General features: G+C 36.5%; 4 protein-coding genes across 8 annotated transcripts; 2 read left to right on the top strand and 2 right to left on the bottom strand.

Moving 5' to 3' along the window:
- Window positions 1-4,560: 4,560 nt before the first annotated feature.
- On the top strand, window positions 4,561-6,046 carry LOC112286251 (transcription initiation factor IIA subunit 2). The gene is made up of 3 exons (XM_024527967.3): window positions 4,561-4,930; window positions 5,138-5,188; window positions 5,496-6,046. Exons 1-3 carry the CDS (start codon window positions 4,802-4,804, stop codon window positions 5,634-5,636), a joined length of 321 nt encoding a protein of 106 aa, XP_024383735.1. The 5' UTR covers window positions 4,561-4,801; the 3' UTR covers window positions 5,637-6,046.
- A 4,757-nt stretch (window positions 6,047-10,803) lies between these two features.
- Window positions 10,804-13,908, top strand: LOC112286456 (uncharacterized). 4 transcript variants are annotated; one of them, XM_024528363.3, is made up of 7 exons: window positions 10,804-11,014; window positions 11,459-11,509; window positions 11,812-11,969; window positions 12,286-12,541; window positions 12,942-13,029; window positions 13,408-13,474; window positions 13,682-13,908. In XM_024528363.3, the coding sequence occupies exons 3-7, from the start codon at window positions 11,910-11,912 to the stop codon at window positions 13,733-13,735; spliced, it is 525 nt and encodes a 174-aa protein (XP_024384131.1). In that variant the 5' UTR covers window positions 10,804-11,014; window positions 11,459-11,509; window positions 11,812-11,909; the 3' UTR covers window positions 13,736-13,908. The 4 variants fall into 4 exon arrangements, with proteins under 4 accessions (XP_024384131.1, XP_090109181.1, XP_024384128.1 ...); XM_090253055.1 differs by having other exon boundaries at window positions 11,459-11,579; XM_024528360.3 differs by having other exon boundaries at window positions 13,408-13,790.
- A 413-nt stretch (window positions 13,909-14,321) lies between these two features.
- LOC112286455 (PRA1 family protein H) lies at window positions 14,322-17,775 on the bottom strand. Of its 2 annotated transcripts, XM_024528358.3 has the most exons (6): window positions 17,187-17,775; window positions 16,391-16,795; window positions 15,981-16,164; window positions 15,620-15,756; window positions 15,351-15,422; window positions 14,322-15,062 (listed from the first exon to the last, which is right to left on the bottom strand). In XM_024528358.3, exons 2-6 carry the CDS (start codon window positions 16,578-16,580, stop codon window positions 14,785-14,787), a joined length of 861 nt encoding a protein of 286 aa, XP_024384126.1. In that variant the 5' UTR covers window positions 16,581-16,795; window positions 17,187-17,775; the 3' UTR covers window positions 14,322-14,784. The 2 variants fall into 2 exon arrangements, with proteins under 2 accessions (XP_024384126.1, XP_090109180.1); XM_090253054.1 differs by having other exon boundaries at window positions 16,391-17,767.
- Window positions 17,776-23,973: 6,198 nt separating this feature from the next.
- Window positions 23,974-26,487, bottom strand: LOC112286249 (hydroxyethylthiazole kinase). Its single transcript, XM_024527966.3, has 4 exons — window positions 26,214-26,487; window positions 25,088-25,575; window positions 24,623-24,802; window positions 23,974-24,422 (listed from the first exon to the last, which is right to left on the bottom strand). The coding sequence occupies exons 2-4, from the start codon at window positions 25,352-25,354 to the stop codon at window positions 24,033-24,035; spliced, it is 837 nt and encodes a 278-aa protein (XP_024383734.1). The 5' UTR covers window positions 25,355-25,575; window positions 26,214-26,487; the 3' UTR covers window positions 23,974-24,032.
- Between the last annotated feature and the right edge of the window lie 1,002 nt (window positions 26,488-27,489).

Genomic DNA, 27,489 nt, shown 5'->3' with positions numbered 1-27,489 from the left:
GGGGAGCGAGTTCCAGAGCTGGACGGCGAGCGAGATGGGCGCCAGGACTGGTAACAACATTACCATCACTCCATTGATGAAGATCGTCTTCACTAAGTTGAGTGCTCCCCCCACCACCTCCTGTAATTGCTGACGGGTCCTGCGCGACACAACGCGGTTCCTCGACATGACGGAGACTCGATACGGGCATAAAAATAACTGAGATCCTCTATGTTCGGGTTGTTTCCAAACGATGGTGTTTACTCTACCAGGCTATTTAACTGTCGACCCAGCAGCTAAAAACCGCCAGAGTTGCGTCTGAATCGAATTCTATGAACAACTTTCGATCGTAAATCTCTGTAATTGGTCTCTCGCACGCGCTCCAGTGACCCGAACGACAACCTTAACCGAGGGGTAGATGATTAAACCCCGTCCCTCACCAACTTGTAGGATGTCAGTGCGAGAAAATTCTTGCTAAGCTGTGAACAAATCTCTGTCTACTTGAAACCAAACTAGCCAGTCACGGACTGTACGCTCTTCACCTACATACCCAAGAGAAAAACCCGGTGCGAGATCGCTGTGGTCTATCCTAAGTTCAGAATGAGGTTCTTCCAAAACTGATGTGAAGGCTGTCGTTGCGAAACAGGCCAACGGGACACTCTGAAGTAGCCCTACTTGTGAGCTTCGACTTCGTGATGCGTCACACTGCTTGCGAAAAGAGCGGCCGTGCTGCCGTCTGGCGTAATTCTCTTGCTGAGACCGCCACCTGCCTGTTTCAAATCACGAGTTGATTGATTCGAACGGCCTGGCCCACCACGGAGTGACCCACCTCTCAATCGCGGATGTGCTATTAATTTGCGGCTATACCCCCACGAATTGGGAAGAGTGCGTTGGGTGATATTTTTTGTTGGATAATCTTTGTCGGAGTTGGCTCTCGTCGAGCTTTCTCTGAAAAGTTGTGTTCAAAAGAGGCATGGTGCACATGAATTGATCAATTTAGAGTGACATAAGAAAACAGCGGAGGAGGTTGTGTGAATCTGTTCAAGGAATAGGTTTAATTGTTTTGGAAATTGCACTGTAATTCTACCGACACAAATGAACTTGCTAGCAGTTGCGGAGGAGTTTTCTAATTAGTTCCTATATCCTCTCGATTGATGTTAGGACTTCCAAAATAAAATAAAATAAAAATAATAGAAAATTAATAATTAAGATTTATTGAAAAATAATATTCAAATCATGAAAAAAATCATATATATATATATATAAATATATATATATATATATATATATATATGCTTTTCACATTAGCAAGGTAAGAGTGTTACTACATTCACTTGTTTAGTTCTTTTAAATTTTATTTTTATTTTTACCAATATTACGTACTTTTACATGAAGAAAATCGACAATGTTTTCTTCCATGCATTTCTTGTTATAATATTTAAGTGGTTTAATTTTTTCTGTTATTGTTTTTGTTTCTATGATATCAGAACATATTATTGATGAGGAATGCTATTTTATAGAAAATTTGGGGCAAAATAAACATTAATAATTTCAAATATTGTTGGTGATTTGGTTGCAATGAGCAAAAAAAATACGAGTTGTGTCTTTGATTCTTCCTAGGACAAAGGAATGTGCACATTGCAACCCAAGCTACAATAAAATACATTTAGTTGCTTTAGCTGTAAGCTACAAAATAAAAATGATAGTAAAATACTTTGATCTAATTGTGCATCAAAGGCTGTAATAAAGTGGCTTTGTTGCACATTGCAACTACGGCATCAATGATCTACCTTAACAAAAATATTATAATTATAATCATAATGAAAAATTTGTAAAGAGAATAATATTTTCAATCTAAAAATAATAATAAAATGGTTTCAACAACACAATGTGTAGTTGTCCCACCTAAAACAACTTGAATAGAGGCAATTCCAATTGGGCATCCCAAGACATACAATTGACATTGGGTTGTTCTCTTGGATGAAACACGTCTATTAATAGATATATGGATGGGGGAAAAGTCTAGATTGGAAGTTTGTTTGTCAAATCAATTTGTTAATGGAATTTTTTTAAAAAATAATCACTTGTAAAGATGATTAATAAAATCCTAATTAATAAATCTCTTATCTATGCTAATATTATAGTTGTTACTAACAAAGATATGGAGCCAAAGACAATCTTTATAAATAATATGATGCTTGATGGCTTATTGAAAGAGTTTCATGTTGTGTGCAAATTAAGAAGATGAAATTACTTAGAAAGTTGTCAATAGATCCAATATAAAGTAATGTATAGTTTAATAATACACATAGTTTTAAGAACTTGAATTCATAGTTTTTACTTTATCCATTTTATTAGTTGAATCATAGAAGTTAGACATTTATTACACCAAATCCATCTCCAAATTAGTAAATTTAAGTTTTCATTTCATTAGAAACTTTAGACATACTTGATTTTTTCTTCTTGCCTATCTACATCATTCTAAAGATTCTATGAGCAAAGTAAAAAAAAACTTCAATGAGCTAAAGAAAAATAATGAGAAAAATATTTTAAAAAAATAAGTGAATAAATATGAAAGAGAGATAAAAAATAATAATAAATAAATAAATGCTCAAAATATAAATGTCCCTAATTTTCTACAATACTACTTAGGTTTAACTTAGAATCTTATTCATTCCAGAAAAAAGACCTTAGCCAATCACACAGCCTTTGCAATTGATGAGGAATAAATAAAATTAATTAGTATTTATTAGAAGAAGGCTTTTGCCTAGTGTGTTGCCAACCCTCATGTTGCCTTAGAGTAATAAGTTGGACAAAATCATCTACATATGACAAGCCACTCTATTGTATTTATACATGATTTTAATATGAGTTTGGTTTTGTCTAACCAATTGGGCATCTGTACACATGAAACTAAGTACCCTTCAACATGTCTTTCTTGGGGTGGGCTATTTAGTGTAAGTAGCCCATCTTTTGGAATAACCCAAATTTGGTTGTTCAAATGATACAAGGAGCTAATAAACTTAGACTGTGTAGGTTACAATGTAGAATTTTGGTCTTAAATGCCGAATTGATATGAAAATATTGTAGATATTATATAAATTATTATAAGTAGTCAAAATATTTTAATTTATAATAAAAATTTATGTTCTTTTGTTATATTCTTTTATTTTATTGACTTTTGAATGTTTTATCACGTTTAATAATTTTCATTTAATAATAAATAAATCCTATTCTGGATCTAATTTTTAAAACAAAATTATATAATGTTACATAATCTCAATCTTAAAAATAGGTGTGTCAAAAATAACCTTTTTTTATAAATACTAATTTTGGACCATCATGAAATCCGTTTTAACAAAATATTATTTAAAGAATAATAATATTTACAACTTGATCTTGGCATGGTTTGAAAGATAGTGCAAAAGACTTGTTGATAATAACAACCAAGAGCACAGATTTGAAAAAAGAAAAAAGAAAAAAGAAAAATAATTTTAAATTATTATTTGTAAAAGATATTTATCCTCATTTTTAAAATACATATATTTTTATGGTTTAAAATAGAATAGGGATACAAAATTGTCAATCCAATATCTTTGATGCAGTTTACATAAATCATTGTAAAACCAACCGTCTATGGATTCTAAAAATATAATGTAAAGTCAATACTTACTGAATATATTAAATATTGTTCGTTCTTATATTCAAAATTTTTTTCTATAGAAATATTAATCACACAGATTAAACATGTTCAAGGCCATATTGCAAACAGAAAAAAAGGAATAGTTAGTGAATCCAACACAATTATAAAGTAAATTTAGGTCTATTATGTAAAGTAGAACAAACTAAATAAATATTGAAAAGTAAAGAAGCCTATTTTTTTTCAATATTTTATTTGTTGGTGTGATTCGAGGTACATTTTCCATAGCAACTAAAAATATTCCACAGTTTGAAAAAACTAAATGTTTTAAAATACAATGATAACATGTGAAAAAGATATTTGAAATTATGTATGAATATTCACAATTTTAAAAATAATATCTTTACTTTGATGGGTTGTAGCAAAGATTTTATTGAATAACAAAAATATTAAAAATCAATTTTTCCTTCAATTTGCAACGATTCAAATCTAATGAAAAGTTCTAAGAATTCAGATCTTATCATAAAAGATGGACCATGTTGATTCTCTTTAAAATACAATCAAATTTTACAGTGTAATAATAGTAAAAAATTTTAAACCTCTAAATTTTAAACATTTGAAATAATCATTCACAGAACCTTTTGTTGAGCCACATCGCACAACACAGTCTTTGAGTCATCTAAGAAAATAAACCACGACACTCCCAAAAAAAAGTTAAAAAAAAGTTGGTTTCTCTTCTCCAAGAGAAACTTTAAAAGTAGACATAAAACTTTAATTGAATGTGAAGAAATAGACAAGGCAGTGCACCAGTCATCTTCAATAATTTTGAAAGTAGTATCTACGAGAAGTCATAGAAGGATGAATCTACGAACTGCGTAGAGGTCTTGAGCCTCTAGGGTATAAAGCCGCCGTAATGACGCGCTGAGCTGTCACTGCGAAATAGACCACTTCGAGCTACTTCGGAACGAAAGCCCAACCGTGTCTGGACGTACCCCCAGCGTCGCAATTCAGTGCCTCGCTGTGTCGGACTTCGCCGTCGGAGCCGTCGAATTTTGTTGCCAGTGGGTTCGTCGTCTGCTGCTGGTCATTTTGAGCTAAGGGACGACGGGTCTGGTGGAGTATCGACAGTTCTGAGTCAGCTTGCGGTGTAGGTTTGCCAACTTCACGAGGTGAGCGAGCGAGATGGCTAGCTACGAGTTGTACAGGAAATCCTCCATCGGAGTGAGCCTCACGGATGCCTTGGACGAGCTCGTTACCAACGGCACGATTTCTCCTCTGCTCGCTGTCAAAGTGCTCATGCAGTTTGATAGGGTTTGCCGTTAAACCCTAGGATGTCGTTCTCTTCCTGCTTCTGACGAAGAGTTCGTTCTCTCTTGGTTTTCTTCCATGCTTAGGATGTGGTTGTGCTGTGAAGGAGCACGCTGGTTTGTTCCTTGATGTCTGGTGTTGCGCTTGTCTGTTGCTATTCTATTCGTCCAGAGTTGAATTGTTGACGCACGGCATTTCTGGATGGAACAGTCAATGAATGAAGCTTTGAGCACGAAAGTGAAGGTCAAGACCAGTTTCAAGGTACAGTTTCTCAGCTTCTTTTGTTTCTCAGTCACGTAGTTCTCAGTGCGTAGAGAGTACTTAGCTTTGCATTGAGTCCATATCCAAACGTGTGTACTGTACATTTTTGCATCCCGTAGCTAGTGGTCTCACGAAATTAAAACCCTAACACTATTCAAGTCGTTGCAGTACGTGAATAGAAATATGATTAACATTCGTACGTCGTGTCGGTCATTTTCTATCAGCGTACATTGTCGCTTTAAATATTTCTGTTCTTAAAACAATTTTTCGTCGCAACTGTTTTGAAATATTCTCTATTGCGAAACAGGGACATCTTCACACTTACAGGTTCTGTGACAACGTTTGGACCTTCATCTTGGAGAATGCATCATTTAAAACAGATAACGATGTTACAGCTGTGGACCGGGTGAAAATTGTTGCTTGTGATGCCAAGATTCTTGCTCGTTGAGGTGGCTGGGAAAGGGGAATGGAGGAGTTGCAGAGCTCCACTTATCCAGGTCGTATTTTTCTGTGTGCCATAACGTGTCGAGACCTAGCACCGCAGTTGTCAGTTGAGATCCTCACTGATACGAGCTTGAACTGCTTGAACTTGGAGGCATTGCGAGTTTGATTTGAAATATGAGATACGTGAGCGCAACAGATGGCATCGCTCTTTCAATGCGGTGTTTGAATATTCAATCATGAAGTGAAGGATTTTAATGGAGTAGTTTTAATGGGTGCTCTTCTCCGTCCCTTTGTAAGCTGCATATATTCTCAAATGTAGGCAGGATTTGCTACATGCGTATCTTTAACGCTTCAATCTAATAAAATTACTAATAATCCATTTTCATTGAAAGTGAGATCGTTAGCTTCGGTGTAGTAAGCAATCCCTACAAGTGTTTGGAAGAGAATGTCAATTTTTCCACTGTTCAACTGTGTATGCGAATATTTTCGATTAATATTCCAACACATCTTAGTACTTATCTTTGTTCGTCTTTTTTGCTTCGCTATGAGCGCGTTATTGTAGATGGTAATAGATGCCAGTTCAGATCAGTGATAAGTCCAGAGTTTCAAAGTTGTCAATGCCGTGTTAGGAATGATCTATTTTTTCATTTTTCCATTTTTCTTGAAAGGCTTTGTGCATGTAAGAAATGTTGTGCTACTTATAATCTGAATTCACCCATCTCATATTGTGGTAAGATTATAGGAGAGTTTTCTAAAGTGTTGAGTATGTTGTGTCCGGACTATAGTTAATTTTATCATATTTGATTGGTACATTTTTTAGAGTTTCACAAGTATCATGTTGAGAGAAATGTTTTGATATTCTGTATCCCTCATACTTGGGTAAGAAAAAGATTTTGAGAGGGATTGGAATTGGTCCTGAAAAAGACTTTGGGAGGGATTGTACATGTTCTAGGATTTTTATTTTTTTTTTTATTTTTTTTTCATAAAATATTAGATAGTTTTGGAGAGAATCCAATATTGTAGACATGTGTGCTGATATTGAATTTCTCAAAAAATAAATTCTAATTGACTGTGGTATTGAGTTGATATAGGAATATAACATATTGAGTTAGTGTTGTAGAAAATGTGGGGTGTTTGCTACTAAATGATACATTTTTTATATCCATAGAATTATAGTTTTTTTGCTATTTCTGAAAGGCGATAAAATGTTTTTATATTAAAAATGGTGGATTCAAATATATTAGTGGTTCCTCTTGGATTACAAGAACCGTAGTTGTCATTGTTATAGCTTTTACATATACATTTGTAAAACATGGCAAAAATCATGCCTTGACAACTTAAGTTCAATAATAGTTTTTGCACTCCCTATATACATATAGATTATTCAACAACTTTTCTAATTGGTTGTTTGTATTTTTCTAATAAACCATAAAAGCATTATCAAGCTGCACAATTGGATATTGCATAGTTTGACACATACATTAGATTTATAAAAACAAAAATTGAGCATTGCATTAAAACATTACAAGAATAATTTTAAAATCTAATAAATTAACAAGTAAAGTTATATAGTAATCTCATGTAGATATAAATGTACTATACTTTATATAATATTTATCTTTGAGATTATTGTTTCAAAGATTAAAATAAGAAAAATAATATTAATATTCATGTCAGTGGTAATGTATTCATGAATAATCTTTTCTTTCAAACTTATTACATTAGAAAGATTTGTATAAAAAAATGAAAAAAAAATCAAAGTCTAAGGTCACTTGTTATTATGCATCTAAATGCAACAATACATGTACACAGATTATTATAGCTATGATAAAACTACTTATATTATAAAATATTTTTATTTTTATTTTTAATATAAATAGACTATTATTTACTTACTATTTATATATAATATCTTTTATTCTTGTTGTGTTTGTTTTGCAAACTATATAATATTAGATTATGATTGTATTCTAATATAAACATAAATATTTTTTATAAAGATAATTTATACTTTTACTTTTGTAAAATATATTAGTAATAAATTTATATATATTTGATTTCATTAGCAAAAAATAATGATAATATACTTATTTTAATAATTTAATATATTTGTATTTGATACAATGTTCATAATTCTAAGATAAATGATAAATTTGATTCAGAAAATTTTTAATTCAATTAATATAGGAAAAATATCATATGTATCCCTCAAATATACTGAAATATTAAGAATATCCATGTATTCTTCATAATAACAAATGAAGGTGATAAGGTATCACTACTTTTTTATTTTTTGAGGTGCATTTGGGGCCCTAACTACAAGCTACGTAGATTTTGGGATAGGCCTTTTCGGCCCATTTTGCTTCCTTTTCTTTTGTCAATGTCTACATGCTACACACATTTTGCTGCACTAGTTTTGTTGTGCTACTTTTTGGCTTTAATATAATTCCAAGGAACCAAGTTCATCAATGAAACCATTTTTGGTTGTCATTAAATTAAAGTGAAGGTGATACATCTAATTTGAAATTCTAAATTAGCTCCTATTGTGAAAGATAGTTAAGAAATAGATAGTTAAGATAATTGATGAGTGTGTTGTCTATGAATGTGCCCTTTATCAAAGGCATTGTTTGACAAATTCATCAAATATTGCAACACTTCATGAGCACAAATTTCTACACTATTGCATAGTAGCTTTGATTTTTGGAAATTATTATTGTAGATTTGATGTGTCAATAACATTAACAAACATACATTGAGATCTTCAAAACAACATTCCTAAAAGATCTCAATACTGGAACAATTCCATATGCAACCATTCTTCAAAGAAGGAAATGGTGTAGGATTAGTAGCAGGTAGTCAAGACGTTGTTGCTTCTATAATGTCAATGTAGGTAGTGAAATTCAACCTTCAGTATACCCAAGCCTACTATGATGAATTAGTGAAGAGTATTATCATGGAGTTGAAATTATAGATTCTTATTGCTGGTAATTACTTTTGACAAACTATTATAAAATATGAGTTATCTTGCTACAACCTACCTTCAATAATTTATTTTAATTTTCTATCCATCATGGCAAAATTTGTGCAACACTCAAAGATAAATAAATAGAAAAGGATGCAAAATGTTCTCTTTAAATGATATATATATATATATATATATATATATACATAGAATATAATGTATACATCATTTAATACAATTTTATATATTTTACATAATATACTTTTCAAAATCACATTTTTTTATAAAAATTATTGCTATTAAGATTATTCTATTAATAAATTTATCATATGAAATATCTACATAGTTATAAATATCCATCATTGTTTTATTATTTACATTTGTGTTAGAATATAAAGACAAGAATAACAACAAAACAATATGTGATCCAATAGACTAAAACTTAAAAGATGATAATCATTTATTATTACTAAATCATATGTAATTGGACTTGACATGGAGACATAGACACTAAGACCACGTGAAAGAAAGAATTAAAATTTAAAATAAATATTTACTTAAATACAGATTTGAAGTATGATCAAAAAAATTCAACATCCTCGCATGATTTGGTAGCTCATAGCTCAAGGACAATAAGAATAGTACAAAAGAAGGTAGCTTATAAGTGAGAGTAGCCCAAAAAAAGATGCAAAGCTGAAAAATATCATGACTTGAATTGACAACACAAGAAAGAAGCTACTAATAATCAACTTTACTACCATCTAGATTCAATCTTTGGACTTTGCAAATACATGTGACTACTCTATGAAAACATGCTTCCAAAAACAAAACATAAGCTTATGTAATAAAAAGAATAACTTTATCTTATGCCCAAAAAGAGATGAAGCAAAATCATCAATTCCAACTTGATCCAAAAAATAATATTCTAAGGGAGGATTTGTCATAAATTAACCAAGTGTGAGATGGTTGTCCTAAACTGATGAAAACATCATCCTAAACCCAATAAATAAGTGGATTTAGACTTGAAGTATTTGCAAAACCAAAAAATTGGGGGTTCAATACTAATATTTCCAAGATCATTTGAAATATCAAATCCAAAATATCACCATTCAAACTTTATTACCGCCTTCAAGTTTTTGAAGTATCATTTAAATCAAAGAGTAGTGTGGTATGGAGTCAAAAAGGGAAGAGAGTTAAGGCAAGCAACAAGGTTTTTGATATTTCATTGGCCCCTCTTTTGATATTTGGATTTCAAAATCACCCACCTCACAAGGTGGGTGATTTGGTGAAGTATCAAGTGATATTCCAAAATATCATTGGATGCTTCAAAATCTTATCACAGGTGAAATATCACCCAAAAAGGCCAAGTCTGAATCCCCTTAATATTCTTACAAACCCAGATAACAGTAAACCCCTCTTTGTAGCAAAAAGACAACATATTTCCCTCACAAACAAACAGTAACACTGTTGTATCCATGCCTTGCATCCAGGCTAGTCTACAAGTCACAGTCAGGTCAGATGTCGATTGTTTATTTATTTTTGATATATATATATATATATATATATATATTTTTAAATCTTGTGACGCCAAATGCGACATCTTCAGACTTGGTAACTTGCTTCGACAAGTGAGCAGTAGGGGAAAAAATAGAAAAAGAAAAAATATACACATTACATCTGGTATGAACCTGTAAACGCATGCAATTCGTCAACATCCATGTAATATATTAAAAAGAACTAGGCTAATTCAAGACACCGGCAATCAAGGATATCACCGCAGCAGCATCACAGCACTCAAGAGAATCGCGTCCAAAACCTAGAGCAAGCAGACGATTCACGGTTCCAAACAAACAAACTCCAAAATTCGTAAAAAACCGTTTCGTAACAACGTAGAAATGTATATTTACAACCCGACTGCTTCGGTACTTCTTATCGCTATACACATACACTCATTGATTTGTGATTTTGGTGACGCTGTTGGGAATTTTCAAGACCCAGTTTCGAAGATCGTGTTTCACGCGCACAACTGACGGACAGGAAGACCCTACTTTAACTTTTCACCGTAATTGTTGTGACCGACTTTTCATGTGAGGGATTTTTTTGTTTATTTTGTTTTGTTTTTCCATGTGTTTGTGGATATCCACGTATGAGGGGGGTGCGTGCGTTTTCTGAAGCTTCCTTCGAATCCCTTCCCTTTGTTTTGTTTTGTGGGTGTTGCGGCTCCGCCGAATAGACAGCTCTTGCTCTCCGAGTGCCTGGCCGGTGGTGATCGTTTCTGGTTCTCCAAGAATTCCCTGCTGTGAAAAAAGTTTGTTTAAGTTTAAACGGTACTATGTGCTACGATCTTTGCGATCTCAGGGAGCAAGGGAGCATCCAAGGAATTACGACAGGCCGAGAGCTTGAAATTAGTCGTTGTGAAGGTTCGTGTTTTTTCTTTTTCTCTTGGGCAATGAGCTGGCGCTTTGCACCAACGTTGGCAGTGTTTCCTTGCTCTTTGCCTTTCCCCTTGGTTCTTCATCTTTCCAAGAGTCTCGTCTGGCTAACTATTGCAGCGTGTTTGTGGATACCTCAAGTCTCCTTCATATATCGCGTGTTCGTTTATTTGTATAATATGCTGTTTTTGAGATCCTCTTTTGTATAGCTTCTACTGCAACATCACATCAGCGAAGTAGTTCTTCGAGCTGTCTATCGATCAGCCTTGTAATTATTAGATCCTCTCTTCTCGAAAAGAAAAAGCATATATATATATATATATATATATATGTTTATATATTTACTGTTGAAGGGGAGTGCTTTTTGCTGTTTTTACCAAGCTTTGTTAAAAACTAATGTTTTACTTGGCTTTTGTATGTTCTGTTGGCCAGGCACGATTTTGGCTTCTGAATTTGCTGAGTCTTCTTCTTCAAAAGGAAATGGTGTGTGGTCCTACATGTTATCTTTAAACTTAAGCATCCTGACCGGCATTAGTTGTGGGCAGTGCTGATCGTAAGTGTTTCGAAGAGAAACATTCATGTTCATCTTCTTACCAAGAATTCATATTTTATGATGTTTCTGTTTTGCAGCAGGGTTCCTGAATCTATTTAGACTTCGTTTTACTCCTCCTCAGTGATCTGTGACCAGTGCGTTGCTCTTAGATCCACGCAGTTAAACCCTTAAATTGCTTAGTTTTGTATTGGAAGCTTTATGTGGTGGTGACAGGTATATTGCTGTGGTGTAGGATGACAAAAGTGTTTTACTATGTATGGAGGATTGATACAATAATTGGGCTAAACGTGGCCTCAGTTAGAACAGAAGGCTCATCAACGAGTATATAGTATGCTTGATTGGTCTTGGCTGATAAAGCTTTCACTCCTCTGCGTGCGCTGTATGTATGGGGTGCGTATCTCCCTCTCTTCTGCTTGTTACTCTGTTCGTCATGTTAAAAGAACTAATAAAATCTTTATATGTTGGAGGTTAGTCCTATTTAGTTCATGTCGAAGTCCATGTCCTGCAGTTTTAACCAAGAGCGCTAAGCACGTGAATTACTCTTTTGAGATTATACTTAGTGGCTCTGCATCCTCTTTATGTAAATCTTATGAGTTATGGCGTAGCCTTGCATAGTTGTTTAGTAGTTCTATTTTTTTGCCTAGTTTACACATGGATTTCATCGACTTCATACCTTTTTCTGTAACGTTCATTGTTCTTGCAACAGTGTGGAAATTGCTTTGGACGATTTACTAAGTCTCAGAAACTAGACTTAGGGTCAACCAAGGATTCTTTGGGGGCAGACAAAGGTGAAACAGTGCCTCTTAATAATTCATTTGAAACCTCGAGTTCCAATGAGATGGAAAACAACGGCATCAGTGCTCACCACTTGAGACCTTCTAGTTCAATTTCTGCCAACCACCATATTTCAGAGACACGAGCATCTGCTGAAAATGACGCGAATAGTCCTTTCGTAAATCATGGTACTTTTTTTTATTTTTTAATGTTTATACCAGTGCTGTATCTTTTATGCGTGATGAAATCTCATGTGTTGAATGTCGTATCTTGCATGCTCAATGTGTTGCCACAAGATGAAAATCCCTGGAGCAGTTATCAATGAAGTATTCATCGAAAGTTTGTTTGTCGCCATGATTAACAATCATGTTGAGAATACGAAAACTCTTAGCTGAATAACCTTGCATGAACATGCTGTATTTAACCGTGACATCAAAATTAGAAGTATTTCTTCATTTGTACAAACTCACCTATTCGTGAGCGCGTAACTCGTTATTTTTTTACCAGAAAGATGATGCTGTATTACTGGTTCTGAATTTGGTATTCCATGTGATGATTTCGTTTACTGTATGTTTGCACTTTATGCAGCGTTGAAAATGTGGACAGAAAGAAGACGGGAGTGGTTGAGAAATCGAGAGAGACCTCGACCTGCCCAACACAGAGAACCAGTAATAAGGTGCGTCTTTCTTTTTTTTCACCCCTTTAATACTAGAGATTTTACAAGTCAGAACTCTTACGCTTAACTTTAGTATGACAATATGAAACCATATGAAGCTCTGATATAGCCTAGTTAAGTTCTTTTATGGTCTTTACACTGGTGTAATATGACATCACATTAGACTATATCCTACTCCACACTCGGAACTTTGCAGAGCCCAGGCCGCAGACCAGAAATGGATGTGGTGTTCGGGAAGAGCCTCCAAGTATAGTTGTAACTTCTATATGCTTGTACAATAAGTGCTGATCATGGAGAGTCTTAACTGTGAATGATATCTGCAATAGTCGTGATATGTTTGAAGACTGAAAGGTGGTTATTTTTTACTTGAAATGCCAGCTGGAGTACCACATACGAGGACTTGCTTGGCACAAGTAGACCATTTTCACAACCAATTCCTCTACCTGTGAGTGTCAAGATGAAGAGTCTCATATTTGTGAAGTCAGGGCATCCGATCTTGAATCTTGTGTCCGTCATGTGAACTGCGAAACCTTGTTTTCTTGACGCAGGCCTTGTTGCGAGAATAGTATGGTGATGCTAATCTGCTGCAATGTTGATGGATTTATTTATTTTTGTATGATTCATCAACTCCAGTACTGGACTAAATTTGTAGGAGATGGTGGATTTTCTTGTCGATGTATGGGAGCAAGAAGGCCTCTACGAGTAGACTACAGATGCTGGTGATGAAGATTTCTTATACGGTTTCAGTACTATTGCAACCATCACTTTATCTTCCCTTGTCAATTATCTGCAGCGATGGTTATACATGTTATGTAGCTGAACATTCATTTTTGGTTGATACTGTTCTTTTCAATTTTAAATTCATGCCACTTTCGGGAACTATCGGGCACTCTTATTTGGTATTGTCATACGTTATCTTGAGTACTGAGTGCGTTGATTTTGAAGTATTTCAATTACTCCGAAGCACAGTTGATGAATCAGAGTTTGTCATTGCTGATCACAATTCATTTAGCCTGCATTGTAAATCATCTTAGTCAAGTGTACGTCTTCTGCGTGTCATGAAACATTACTCTCATTGCGCTTGAGGTGTATAAACGACAACCACTTTTGCGGCAGGATGTGACACTGCATGATGTGCAATCCGTAGCAGCACTGTGATTAGCTCCATTAAGCGTTTTAATGTAACATAGTGAACAGGGCCATCTACAAGAACAACCTAAGCACAAAAGAACGTTTCTTATGCAAGAGCGTAATGTACTGTCAGGACAAACTATCTCATCACACAAACCATATACCAAAGTTTTAATCCAACACTATCATTTAGATGCTTGATAATAAAAAACTCCCCGCATCAGTATCACTAGCCTGCGAAAATTTGCAACTGGTACCTGACAAGAGAATAAACAAATCTAACTTAAAATCGACATGCTTACGCCAAGAGCACCATGTCTTCACCCCGTTCAAGCACTCCGCACAGCACAGGTGGAATTGCCCTTCGGTCATTAACACAATCACCGTGGGGCTTTATCACTAGACATCCAGATCTATTTGAAGTAAAAGTCCTAGTACGACCTACAATCTCCACCGCCTATACACCACACGGCTTTAAGTCGTGGTTCTCATTGACTACCCACAGCAAAATACCCAGAAATCCAGTGTACCTAGAGACAATATTCATGAGCATATAATACATGTAAATCTACAAGGCTCTGTCCTGCACGGTTGAGAGCCTGGCAACAAACATGAACCTCAATTCTATTGTTTCAGCTTTACTACCTTCACTGGTAGTCCTGGTACTTGTTTGCTCTGTGCAGACTGCTGTCCAGACTTCACTGATGCGTCCGCTGATCGTTTGGTGTCTGAAGATGATCGATGAGACTTCGCTTGTGGTTCTGTTGATTCCTTACTTTCTGTAGACGACCGACGAGGCTTTTCACCTGATGACCGAGCAGGGTGTCCAATCACATTGGTAGCAGGATACTTGGCAACTTTGGGTTGAGTTATCCTCCTCAAGCAGCTATGCACGACAACAACTGCAAAATCGTAACAATAGTACCTCGTTATCAAAGATACACCTTGACATGCATCAATCTTATTGCATCATAAACTACGGTAATAAGCTTCTTTCCTCAAACATACAATGACTGACTCCTTGCCTTCATTCGGTAAGAAAAACAGTTCATGACCCACATTACACTGACAACATCAAAATAAAGTGATGTCTTTTTAGAATCAATGTGATAGCTCATAACATCACGAACGTAAAAAGGTAGAGGAAACTTCAGAATGCAAGGAGTGTTAAAGGAGTAGAGAAGATGCACCTAACAGGCTGACAATTCCAGCCCAAAATAGCGCCAGTGCTATTTTGCAATACACCATTAACACAAGAGTCACTGCAGCAAGCAAGCACAAAACGTTTCAAAACAAAGATAATCGCACGGAATCAAACTAAGAGAATAGCTAACGTCATACAGCAGAAACAGCAGAACTTTAGCCCGCATAACCTGTAATATGTTTACTGGTTCAATCACAAAAGAAAATACTAAATGAAACCAGAAAAAATATATATATTTATTGCAGAATGTTGTACCTCCATTTCCCACGAAGGCAAGTGTTCGGTAACCATAACCATTCCTATCGAGGCCCCATTCATCACCTGCTCTCCTCAGAGAGTCCCAAACCAGAATCAGCGCTATAATACCCACTAGTGCCAGCGGCATTTGATACCTGCGTATGATTTAGATACTTCTCCTTAGATATCAGAGTGTTGTAAGACCAGGTGCAGATGCCATCTGCTCAACGCACCATTATCTTCAAAAGGTACTACGTGAGAAAATACAAACATCATCTCAATTATATACATGCAATATGTCTTGCAGTCAATAGCGGAAATGAGTAAAATGCGCCCACATCCATAACGAGAATGTGCATATAGCTCTTCAGATGCTTACAAGAGAATGAAGTAGACAACAGCGACAAGAATTACATAGTTTCCGGTGTATCTCCTTATGTTTTCATCCATTCGTAGCTTCGCTTGAGCAATACTCCTAGGCCATGAGTATGTTTCTCCTGGACCAAATCCGCAATCAAAAAACTCACCCGTCCATGGAACTGGTTTCTTCAGCAAATCGTCGACTGCCAGACCATCCAAAAGAAAATTAGAGGGATGTAAGCATGGACGGGTTGGATCAAGCATGACAAGCACAACAAGCCCAACGTTTGCCGTAAATGAGGGACAGCGCAAAGATGACCCTAGGTAGATCAATCTTGTGAAAGATACCCAACCGTATGAAACATTCCTTCTCGAAAATAACAGCATCCAATAACAAACGAAATAATGAGCGGCAGTCAGATAGTTTACGTGTTAAAGTCATAAATGGATTAGACTTCACAGCCTTCGAGAGCTCCTTGAAAGAACTCTGTGTCGGAAATCGTAGATGATGGTCCAATCCTGTTCGGTCGATTGTTTCCAAGTGCCCATTGTCGCGTAGCCAAGCCTCGAATGCTGTCTCAGAGAGGCTCAGCGATAGTGGATTTTCATTGAAGGCCATCCCTCCCCGAACAGGTTGTGATTTTGAAGTGGAAGAGTGCTTAAGTGACTGAATGCCTATCGGTCATCACCTCGACCAAGTTTCAGTAATCGATCGAGGCTTGCTTACTGCTCCCACTATATCTTAAAGAGAACAGAAGTGGCTTAAAAAAATTGTAATATGAAAGTCCGCCAGATACAATCGGAAATTGTAACCCGCACCATTGCAGCAATGCCCTTAAAAGAACCGAAACAGGTTACAGATGTGTAAATTTCTAGCATAGAAGCAAAGGGAAAAAAAAAGCCATAATTTGAAGCAAAATACTACTAAAAGATGTAGTGAAATTCTTATTCAAGTGGTTCTAATTGCTGTAACTTCGTCCGAACCCTAACCTGACAAATTGCAACGGCCGTAATGACCAGTGATTATCAGAGAAGACTTTTCTTGTAACGAATACCATATTTTGATAATGATAATGAAGAACCTATACTAATTAAAAAGTCAATAACTCGAAAAACCCTAAAGCAAAGATTATCACAAGGATCCCTTTGGAATTCTCATAATTTCCCCCAATGGGCATAACTATAAGCCGTACCGGACCGAACAACACATAGAAACTTAGCTCACCGGTTGAAACTCTGAAGGAACAGTTCCTCCAGCAATGATCTTTGGATCTCCTTCAAAACCTTCCTCCACTGACAAACAAAAATCTCACACAGGTACTGCTACCTACCCGACCAGTCGAACTGTGGCAGAAACTTCAAATTTCCGATGCTTTTTCAGAACATTAAAATCATAACTGTGAGCAACGTCTAACAACACCACTACACAACACACATAAAAACCTCAAGACCCTACAAAATCACCAGAAACGCCACTGAGCGGGACAAAACTGCGCAAAAGCTTGCATTTATGCATTCCAATTCGGGTGCGAGTAGCCCCTTCTCAGAAATACTAAAAACCTCAACGGCAAGCCAAAACGCAGCAAACACTAGAGACCATAACACGCCTCACAATCATCGCAACACATTACAACCTAATTCAGGTTATGCGGCACTGTTTTCGGCGAAAAAACTCTCATTAGAATCCTAATCCGAAACTCTCCGTCCCTAACAAATTAATCAATCCTTGAAGCTCAAGGCCATCAGTGCGCGGATCGAGAAGTGGACCAATTTCGATAAGTTTGAAAGTAGACGGAATTGGGAGCAAGCAAAGTGTAGAAAAGGGAGCGTTCCCTTCGCGTTCTCTTCTCTTTCGTTCCTCTGTGGCTCTCCTTCGTTCCCATCCCCCCCCCCCCATCGCGATGAATAGCGCTCCCATTGGATGGTGCACAGGGGGCGCACACTTGTCACTCTCCAAGAGTGTTCCCGTTCAATCAGATGGATGATGAATTACATCATCGTACAAATGGATGAAACATCCATCCCCCCTTTCAAACCCCATGTGGTGTCCGTGAACGTGTTTTACCCGCTCAATCGAAGCTTTCGGAACTGTTGCGCTGGAAAATTCGGTCTCTGGGATTGAGGCTCCGTCGCTAGGTTTCGACGATTTGGATGCTTGCGTAGCGTATTGATATTGTCCACACGAAGGAAACAGTTATTCATTTGCGAGGAGGTGTGTTTTTGGAGGTTTCCTGTGACTTGTAGCTAGCCATGGCTCCTCGCACCTGAGTGTTGAAGATTAAGTGGATGCTTTAGCAGGACTGGAGTTCTGGATACATTGAACTCTTCTTTACTGGCTGTTGGTGCACGGATTGTGTTCCAGAAGATCCCCTGATCGAGTATTAGATTGTGGGAAATGAAATTTGTGTTGATAAGCACCGCGCTGAAGACCTTGACATTGTGGAGATCTGTTTTCTCTGAGTTGATAGGCGGATTGGAAGCTAGTCATTCCTCCTAAGATTTAGACGTGGCATTTGAGTTTTCCATACCATGTTGCCTATGGCACGCGAGAAAACCTGGAACATAGAACTTTTTGTTTGAGGAATTGCATTACATTACCGAGCAGATGCCCAAGCCTCACACGTGTAAAGTGAAGTACTCAAATCTTAGTGTAAAAAATCCACCTTACTTTCTGATAGGATAAACCAGACTTCCTTGGTATTTTTCTCATCACCTACTTGGTTTTTAAAAAACGCTCCACAGCAATACATTTCTGGGTTCAAAGAAGTCGACAACAGGATGTATGAGTGGATTCCCCCCATACCGTCTTGGCAAGCCTTGTTGAGGAACACAGTCAGCTCAAAGGTGACAAATACTCTCTCTATTACAAGCTGGGAATTCTTTTGAGATCTATTACTGCAAATCCAGTCTCACAGTGCAAACATAGATGATACATAGCCAAAAACGTAATATTCCTTTCACCCCGCTACTACGCAATCTTTAATTTTCATATTTTAGAAAGTCTGAGGTGCATGTACTCGGTCATTCAACGAAAACTATCGATTACTATTCACGTCACAGAAGCCTTCCATATCTGCAACGATCTTCAAATGAATGTCCAGTAGTTCATGCCATCGCTGAAATCTTGGGCATGAATTACAACTTCGAAAAATTGTGTATGTTCCATCAGTTTTGAAAACCAAAACATTGGTGGTTGCTTCTGAGGTCATAGAGCAGTTAGTCCGGCAATCGACATCGATAAGGTGTAACAAAATAAAGAATTACCCCAGCATTTCCATCGTTCTAGCCACACACTAAAATACTGACTCATGCGATCGATCTCCTGAAAGCATTCGCAAGATCTGTTCCAGCGCAACCTATTTTGTTAATCGCCATGCCTCGTGTCTACCAAAGGACACATAGTACAAACCCTGTGAAGCAATCGAAGTAGGTCGTATCCTTCGCTAAAGAGCAAAACCCAAACTCTCCGATCTGCAGAGTTGACAGGGGACTCTGATCTTCTCTTATTGTATGGTCTTACACTCCTGTTGCAAGGATATTTCCAAAATTTCCAGGAGCAGCTCCTGCTGCATCGATGCAGCTTCGTAAGTTGCCTTCTAAACCACTACTAATTGACCTAGATTGCAATCTCGCTTTATCGTCCTGATGCCTGGACTTCGATAAATGTTATGCGACGTTCATGGTTACTGGTTCCTTGACAGAAACCTTCCTCTTGCGTATTGAATCAAGTTCAGCTTGAACTGCTGATAGCTCTTCCTCCTTCTGTGCGAGAGATTGAGAATGTGAAGTGCTTTCTGCGTTGAAGAATCGATATTGTTGCAGAGCTTCAACTTCGATGTCTCCAAGCTGTGCAGTCAAACTTTGCTCTGCAGCCTCTAAAATTCTCGACCAGAGAAACCAATCTCCGAATTTTGTTCTCGTACAAGGTCTGCATGTCTTTCATATTTTGGTCATGCTTGATAACTTGATCATTTAACTGCTTGCTTAATACTCGCTCTTGCAAAATTCGTTCTTCGAGCTCTCTCTAAAGCTCCATGTTGCGTGCCATCGCCTCAGCGTGCTTAGCTTGCTCAGAAATCAAAGATGCAGTCGTAGATTCAACACATCGTTGCAACGTATCGATTCTACTGTCCTTCGTTCGATCATTTACAGAAGTACACCCAATCTGCTTCTCCAAATCCGAAGGACTCTCCATCCTGTCGCCAATAATAATGTCCTTGACTCGAGGCCTGTCGAACTACCAGAGCACGTATTAAACTCCTCCCAATCGTAAAACATTTTAGCGGACTGACACTTTAATTCACGCTGTAGCAGCAAGAAAACGAGTGGATCTCTGAGACGAATGAACGTGAAACAAGAACTTCGATCACTGCGTTCAAAGCCGGACACTCGATAATACAATCCCTTCGCAACCAATCCTCGAACTAGAGAAGATCTTCACGTTTCGAACTGTGTGCCATGAACATACACTATTAACATAACCAGGAACGAGAGACGTTGCCGAGTAAAACCAGAAAAATAGTAGAAACAAACAGAGCATTCAAACCTTCAGACAACACACATCTAGCATACTATGACAGCAGCAACCATAATCCGCAAAAAAAAACAAAAACACAAAAGTCACGACGAGGCAAAACAAATACTGAAATAGAAGTCTACAAGGTCACTCATCATCGCCGGTCTACCAGCACCCCACGATCCCCATCTTCACTCGTCTGGATTCGAACCCGAAATCACTCCGAAGTGCTATTGAAGCTTCCTGGAAGTATGCGGCTACAAGTTTGAGGATCGAATCGAATATGGTTCCATATTCCCATCCGCATTCATCCATGGATGAATTCGTATGTATAAAAATAAGAGGCGAATTAGGTTTCGTCATTCTTAAATTGTTTTCATTTTAATATCAATGAAAGTGAAATATGGTCACTCTAGTCACATCTAGCATGATCCCACATGATTGTATATTACATATACATAATTTTATCAATCCCTAAATTAAGTTTAAGGTTCGCCTTCTTTATTTTAATTATTATTTTTCTTTGTCGTGCACGCATGGCCTGGGCCAGAAGAATGACCGAGAGGGTGAGAGAGTCCATTCTATTTTCGGACGGGGCGGCGCCGGAACAGGGCCCACGGTAAAGGTGGCCAGGTTCTATTCCAGAAGCTTCCAACGAGAAAATAAACGTGTCTACATGCAATGTACCAGACCATCCGAGGTCTATAATATTAAATAAATAATAAATAATAAATAATACGTCCCATTTTTGTTAAAATCTTGAAGCTGAATTAAGCTTTTGAGATGCAAATACCGAAAAGTAATTTTGTTATTAAAGACACATTCAAAGAAGAAGAGAAAAAACAGTTTTAAAAATATAATAATTTTAAGACGAATTATCTAACTAAGAGTTCTTAATTCTTATCAATATGTATTTACAATATTCGAAGTTTATTCTAAAATCGAGTCTTCAAAATAAAAAAATACAAGACAACATACTTACAACTATGAAGATTAAACTTGTGCATCAACTTTAAGAAAAAGAAAAAAGAAGAGAAATCTAATTAATTTGACTGTAGATAAACTGAAAAATGTGAATAATTATAAGAATTAAAATAATCTAAAATAACTCATTAATTCAATTACTTAAAACTTTTCCATATTATCAATATCAAAAATTGCAAAGGGTGATGTATAAGATACAATTTAGAGTGATAACAATCAGAATTTATTTAATTTGATATACAATTTATTCAGAGTGAAATTATATATATTTTTGTATTTAATGTCATTTTGAAATTGATGATGCTTGTAGATTATTTCAAAAGTTGATTATAGATTGTTATAATTAGTATATAAAGAGTAATTCTTGTAGACTATTTTAAAGATGCCTTTTAATACAATAAAAAATACCAAAATAAAAATATTAAAATTCATATTGTTTAAATATTTAAAAATGATTAATTTCAAAATATATTTGCCAAATATTAGTTGAATTGTTCTTATCATTGTAAATCTTGCTAAAACCATTATGAAATATTGCTGTAGATTCTGTTACAAGATTATGTTGTAAGTTTTTTTATTTTTTATTTTTTATAAATATACTTTGGTAAATTTTGTTACTTTAGATTATTATCTATTTTAATAATAATAAAAATTAATGTAGACTATTAAGTATATTGTATTAATTTGATTTTTAGTATCTATTTTATTTTGAACAATAAATTTTATTTTTATGTCATACTGTAGTTGAATCTTAAAATATTTTGATATTTAAATCAGGTTACTAAATCAGATGAAGTAGTTAATCAAAGTTAAGATCAAATGAAGAGAAGGTAATGATATAATTTTTCAAAAATGTAAATCTTTTGAAAGATGAGAGAAAGAAGATAATTGTGTAAATTTATAAAAGTACAATTTGCAAAGTAGTACAAGTTGTTGTGTAGAATGTACAAAGCTACAAGTACAAAGAATCAAATTAACTCTAAGTTGTGCAAATTTTGTTTATTACTTTGTATTTGCATTTTGTTTTACATGAAATAATTATGATAACAAAATCCTAAGCTTGCAATTAAGAAAATTTAGTAGAATATTGAGATTAATTCTAAAGGTTATCATAAAAATTATATTGGTGAATCATAATTAAAAAAGCCAATTGGATTACAATCAATGATAATCTTGAAGTAGATAGAACTAAAATAGAGGAATTGCCATTAGAAATCAACAAATATACCATATTATATAATTCTATTATATTTAAAAAATAAAATTTATAATTTATTGACTTTAAATCAAAAGAGAAGAGAAAATTAAAATTAAAAGAGGTTAAACATTTTGAAATCTGTGTATTTAGTATCAATACTATTAATAATGACATTAAAATTATTTAATAGTGACAAAAATCATGCCACTCTTTTCAAAGAATGTCTATAATATCCAGAGAGAAAATGTAATTTCAAATTGACATCTTCATAAGAAAAAAGACATACAAAAAATTGTAATTAGTATAATCATAAAATATAAATTAAAAATACCATTTGGAAGCATTGCTATGAGGTTATGAATAATCAAAGCTAGAAGTTCAAGCTATTATTTCCTCATTTCTATCAAAAATCTCAAGGGGGTCCTTAAAAAAATATCAGATGACGTACCTAATGTTGAAATTTTACTTACAATTTTTGTGTGCTTGTGAATCGGTAAAGTGACCTTAGAAAAAGGTATTGTAAATCTCACGATGATAAATAAGAACATCAAATGTGAGAATAAGAGGATAAACTTTCTGACATACATTCCATAGCCTTTGGATACACATTCTGGCAATAATGCATTTTAGCAAATGCATGCAGAAAGATACAAATAACCAGTCACATGAAATGTACTTGTATGCACATCACACACTATTTTCTTCATTGATGTACCTGAACCAAAACATTCTTCTACAATTTCATGTTTAATTGATAAACTTCCTGTCGTATTCAACATCTAATTCGTCAATACAAAGTGTGGGTAGTGTGGGTAGTGTGGCCGGGGGGGCAGCACAACCCACCTGGTGATGTGGTACAGGTTTTGTGCCAGTATTTGCAAGACCAATGAATAAAATATTACATCCTAATCTTCAAATAGAAGCCATTACTCTCCTCTTGGCTAGAGTAATGAACTTACAGAAGGTTTTCATTATGTGTGAGTGTTGTCCTTGAGCTGTTAAAAACATGCTGTACCCTTGAGTTACTTGAGTACCTGTCTTTCGGAAGCCTTTATTCACTTAACTCCACATTTAGGCTTACCCACATACAATCATTGACACTACCTTGAAATGTATGTGAGTCTATATCCAAGTTAGGAAAATAGGACGCTTGCTTCAGTACGATTATCAATGCGAATGATCGATACGTGCCTTGACAAAGTTTACTTCTATTCACAGCGGACCAAAAAGAGATGCTACTCTGTTTTCAAATGAACCATATAGCAGATGAGCTAAGAGAAACAACTGAATCGAATCCGGATTTGCAAGAGAAAGTAGGAAAACATGGTCACATAATTACAGTAAAACATGGTTCCCACAAAAAAAACATACTTTCATATTTGGGCTATCCTAATCCGAGACGTAACCGAAGTTTCATCTAAAGAATGCAGTGCGTCTAGCATATTAACCCGAAGAGACGCAGGTCCATTTGCTCTCTCATTACCAATTTCAGCAGCAAGTCCAAACAATGCTAGAGCGAAGGCTGTTGCTTCCAGGGGACGACCGGGGTTGACAGACACAAAAGCAGCGATGAGGGAGGTGACAGCACAGCCTGTAGCAGTGATTCGTTGCAACAATGCAACGCCATTGCTCACACCGAGGACCCGCTTGCCATCAGTTACCAGGTCCACAGCCCCAGAGACAGCGACTATACAATGGGCCAAGCGAGCAAGCTCCTTCGCCGCTTCCACTGCATCCGTAGAGGCTTGCGTACTATCCACACCCTGGATCAAACGCGATCATGAAACCATTAGTAGCTCATTGCAGCAATGTACGTAACATGCTACCATAGAGCTGACAGCATATTCACTATTGTGAATGGAATGTTAAGCAATGAGCCCTGGAAGTCGCGTTCAAAACAAAGGTTTGATATACGCAAATAAATAAATAACACACATAAAACAGAAGCTTGGAAAGGGCGAACCTTCGTAGGACCAGTGGAGGCCCCGACAACAGCCATGATTTCTGATGCATTTCCGCGTATAACAGTTGGCTTCAAGTGGATGAGCTCAATGCACTTTTCTGTGCGAAATCGTGTTGCTCCAACGCCTACTGGGTCCAGAACCCAAGGCTTTTGGAGTTCGTTCGCACGAGTAGCGGCAACCTTTACGACAACATCAGCCACAACAACCACTGGATTAGCTTCATGTGGTTAGCTGAGTCAAAGCATTTATGAAAGTATGTTTGATAGGAATGAAGCACTGCAATTAAGCATTTGATCTGTACTTGCTGGACTGTTCGACCCTTGACACTACATAGGATCTTGAAGAATCAGAGGTAATTTCATCAACATAGAACTTGATCTAAACGCCTAAAAGCACCAAACCTAGCAATCTAGTTCCTGCGATTGCGTGTCGTAGTCTGCAATATATCGACTGAAATCTCATACCTTCATGGAAAAAATCCAATTTGGAGACAAGGTCCCAATGTTGATGCAGAGAGCATTTGAAAGAGCAGTGAACTCTGTGATTTCTTCCACCGCGTGCACCATAGCTGGCGAAGCACCAGCGGCTAGAAGTGTGTTCGCCATGATATCCATGCTTACGAAGTTAGTGATACACTGAACCAAAGGTTGCGATTCTCTGACTTTACACATAGCCTTCCAAGCATCGTTTCCCCATGACTCTACTCCTCGAAACTCCCGGAAGCTCGTCATTCCTGTTCTCCTTGACTAGGTCTTCGCTCGTCTCAATGCAGACGGAGTATCCAAGCTAGTAACTGAGCTCACTGAAGATGTCTAGCTGAACTCGCAAGGGAGGGTTGCTAAGGAGGACTTCCACAAGAAGTCTGAGGTTATGATAGCGACGAATTTGATATCTTCCTTGTTTGAAATACGGAAGACTGTTTCCGGACAGTTCGATGCTCAGATCGTAGAACCTGATTGCAACAGCTGTTAAGTTCCAGGAGTGAAGAGAAGAACTCAATACATCTACTTGATCCTTTCCAGATACCTATTATAAAAAAAAATCTTGCTTGCACTAAGAGGTACACCTACAATATACTCACGAATAGGATCGGGATGGCATCAGCTCTCCAGCCAACAATCCACGAACATCATTTCTTGAAAAAACAGACAAAAATTATCACAGCATTGGGCATTTCATTTTATATAATTTTTTTAAAGATTAAAACAAGTGCCTACAAAATTCCGGCTAGATAAAAAAGAAGAACACACTTCCCATTTTCTAGAGTAATTATCGTCCCTCGCTTGCAATGCATTCACTTTTTCCTTCAGAGAATCCCAAATAAATTTTTCTGCTCGCGGAAACCCCCCAAACACACGCCCTATCCCGATTCCACAGACCGATGGCAATTAAGCACCTTACAGAAACCACTTACATCAACACCGCCTCAGCGAAATAGGTCTAAATGTGCGCTAAAAACCAATGCATGTATCAGGAAAATCGTAACAACCCAAGTGCCCAATTCTTCCTAAGAGTTTAACCGCAGAAACTCACGACCATCCTAAAACCCAATCAACGCAACAAAGGTAGTGCGCATTTCGAGAACAGTACCTCGGTGTACCACCTCACGCTTCCCTCCCTGCTAGTTTTCGGGACCCAACTCCCAGAGAGCCAGGATTGATGTCGAAGGCAAAAATCCCTCGTTACACAGCGCAACGCTGATTGACGTGCACAAGATGAAACACAACGAGAACGAAACGACGACGATGACAATTCTGTGATTCCACTGAGCGTCGGAGCAGCAGCACCTTCTGATCTTCCGCCACTACTCTTCGGAACGGGTTCGGACATAGCCTCGCCGGGGCCCGGCCGAGCTCGCCTGTCTGCACCTGGTCCTCATCGTACTCTGTACTGTACACTATACATTGTACAATAAGAGACGGGTATAGGTCCCACCGACCCGTCGGTCATAGGTTCTCAGTCTTATCCACAACTCTTTTCACACCTGCGATTTGTTTCAATAGTTAACTTTTGAAAATTCTCGTTGTGTTGGTTTTGAGAGAATGTTTCAAAGTTTTCTCCTTTCTAACATAGTTCAATTTAAATTTTTTAGTCAGAAAAATTAAAATTGATGTTAACTGAGTTAGTGTTGGTCTAACTCAACGGTGTGAACCAAAATTCACGAAAAGGCAGGTGATGAATGCAACCTACATAAAATAGCAGATGATTGAACAAACATTTGGATTTTAATTAGTGCATAGAAACTGATCGGTGATTTACATCGCACTCTATTTCAGAAGTTTAACCACGTAGGTGTAAAATTTGATACAGTAGATTTCTCTTCGAGTCATTCTAATTTAAAGATGTTTGCACATGTTTAATTTAAGCCAGCTATAATTCATAATACTCGTGTTCTTATCTGCATTTCTTATTAAACAAAATGACTGTAAGCAATAATTTCCTTATTCTCCAAGACCCAATTGATCATGCTAGGTTTTGATGTACATTTGCCATGTGACTGAATCGAAGCATGTTTCATGGAATATTTCTTTACCTAGTTCAGAACCTAATTAACGTGTTTATTCTTTAACTTACTGTGAGCCTTACATGTCCTGGCACTGACATTGGTGCAGTGAAAAATAATTGTTTGATACCTACAATCCGCAACAGGATATTGTATTTTCAACCATTCTTGCTCTGATTCTCTCTTCTATTTCATTTGATATAATTTGTTGCTTGTGTAGGAAACACTCACATTTCTTTCATTCATATAAAAAACAGAAATAAAAAATTACGCAGAACGACAAAGTGTAACAAGTTTGCGACTCAAGTCATTAACACTAATTCTTACTCCAGTCCTGAGTTCAGTCTACCAAATATCCTTGTG

The sequence above is a fragment of the Physcomitrium patens genome, chromosome 9, assembly GCF_059467195.1.
Source record: "Physcomitrium patens ecotype Gransden chromosome 9, ASM5946719v1, whole genome shotgun sequence".
Classification (NCBI taxonomy): Eukaryota; Viridiplantae; Streptophyta; class Bryopsida; order Funariales; family Funariaceae; genus Physcomitrium; species Physcomitrium patens.
This window is presented reverse-complemented; position numbering and strand designations above follow the sequence as displayed.

Excerpts from the sequence above, each read along its gene's own strand:
- LOC112286251 (XM_024527967.3), top strand. The coding sequence starts at position 4,802 with ATGGCTAGCTACGAGTTGTACAGGAAATCCTCCATCGGAGTGAGCCTC. Across the intron at positions 4,931-5,137 it reads TGCTCATGCAGTTTGATAGG|TCAATGAATGAAGCTTTGAG; the intron begins GTTTGCCGTTAA and ends TGGATGGAACAG. Across the intron at positions 5,189-5,495 it reads AGGTCAAGACCAGTTTCAAG|GGACATCTTCACACTTACAG; the intron begins GTACAGTTTCTC and ends ATTGCGAAACAG.
- LOC112286456 (XM_024528360.3), top strand. The coding sequence starts at position 11,910 with ATGCTTGATTGGTCTTGGCTGATAAAGCTTTCACTCCTCTGCGTGCGC. Across the intron at positions 12,542-12,941 it reads TAGTCCTTTCGTAAATCATG|CGTTGAAAATGTGGACAGAA; the intron begins GTACTTTTTTTT and ends CACTTTATGCAG. Across the intron at positions 13,030-13,407 it reads CACAGAGAACCAGTAATAAG|CTGGAGTACCACATACGAGG; the intron begins GTGCGTCTTTCT and ends TTGAAATGCCAG.
- LOC112286455 (XM_024528358.3), bottom strand. The coding sequence starts at position 16,580 with ATGGCCTTCAATGAAAATCCACTATCGCTGAGCCTCTCTGAGACAGCA. Across the intron at positions 15,757-15,980 it reads GTTGTCTACTTCATTCTCTT|GTATCAAATGCCGCTGGCAC; the intron begins GTAAGCATCTGA and ends AATCATACGCAG. Across the intron at positions 15,063-15,350 it reads TGGAATTGTCAGCCTGTTAG|TTGTTGTCGTGCATAGCTGC; the intron begins GTGCATCTTCTC and ends ACGATTTTGCAG.
- LOC112286249 (XM_024527966.3), bottom strand. The coding sequence starts at position 25,354 with ATGACGAGCTTCCGGGAGTTTCGAGGAGTAGAGTCATGGGGAAACGAT. Across the intron at positions 24,803-25,087 it reads ATTGGATTTTTTCCATGAAG|GTTGCCGCTACTCGTGCGAA; the intron begins GTATGAGATTTC and ends GTTGTCGTAAAG. Across the intron at positions 24,423-24,622 it reads CCTCCACTGGTCCTACGAAG|GGTGTGGATAGTACGCAAGC; the intron begins GTTCGCCCTTTC and ends CGTTTGATCCAG.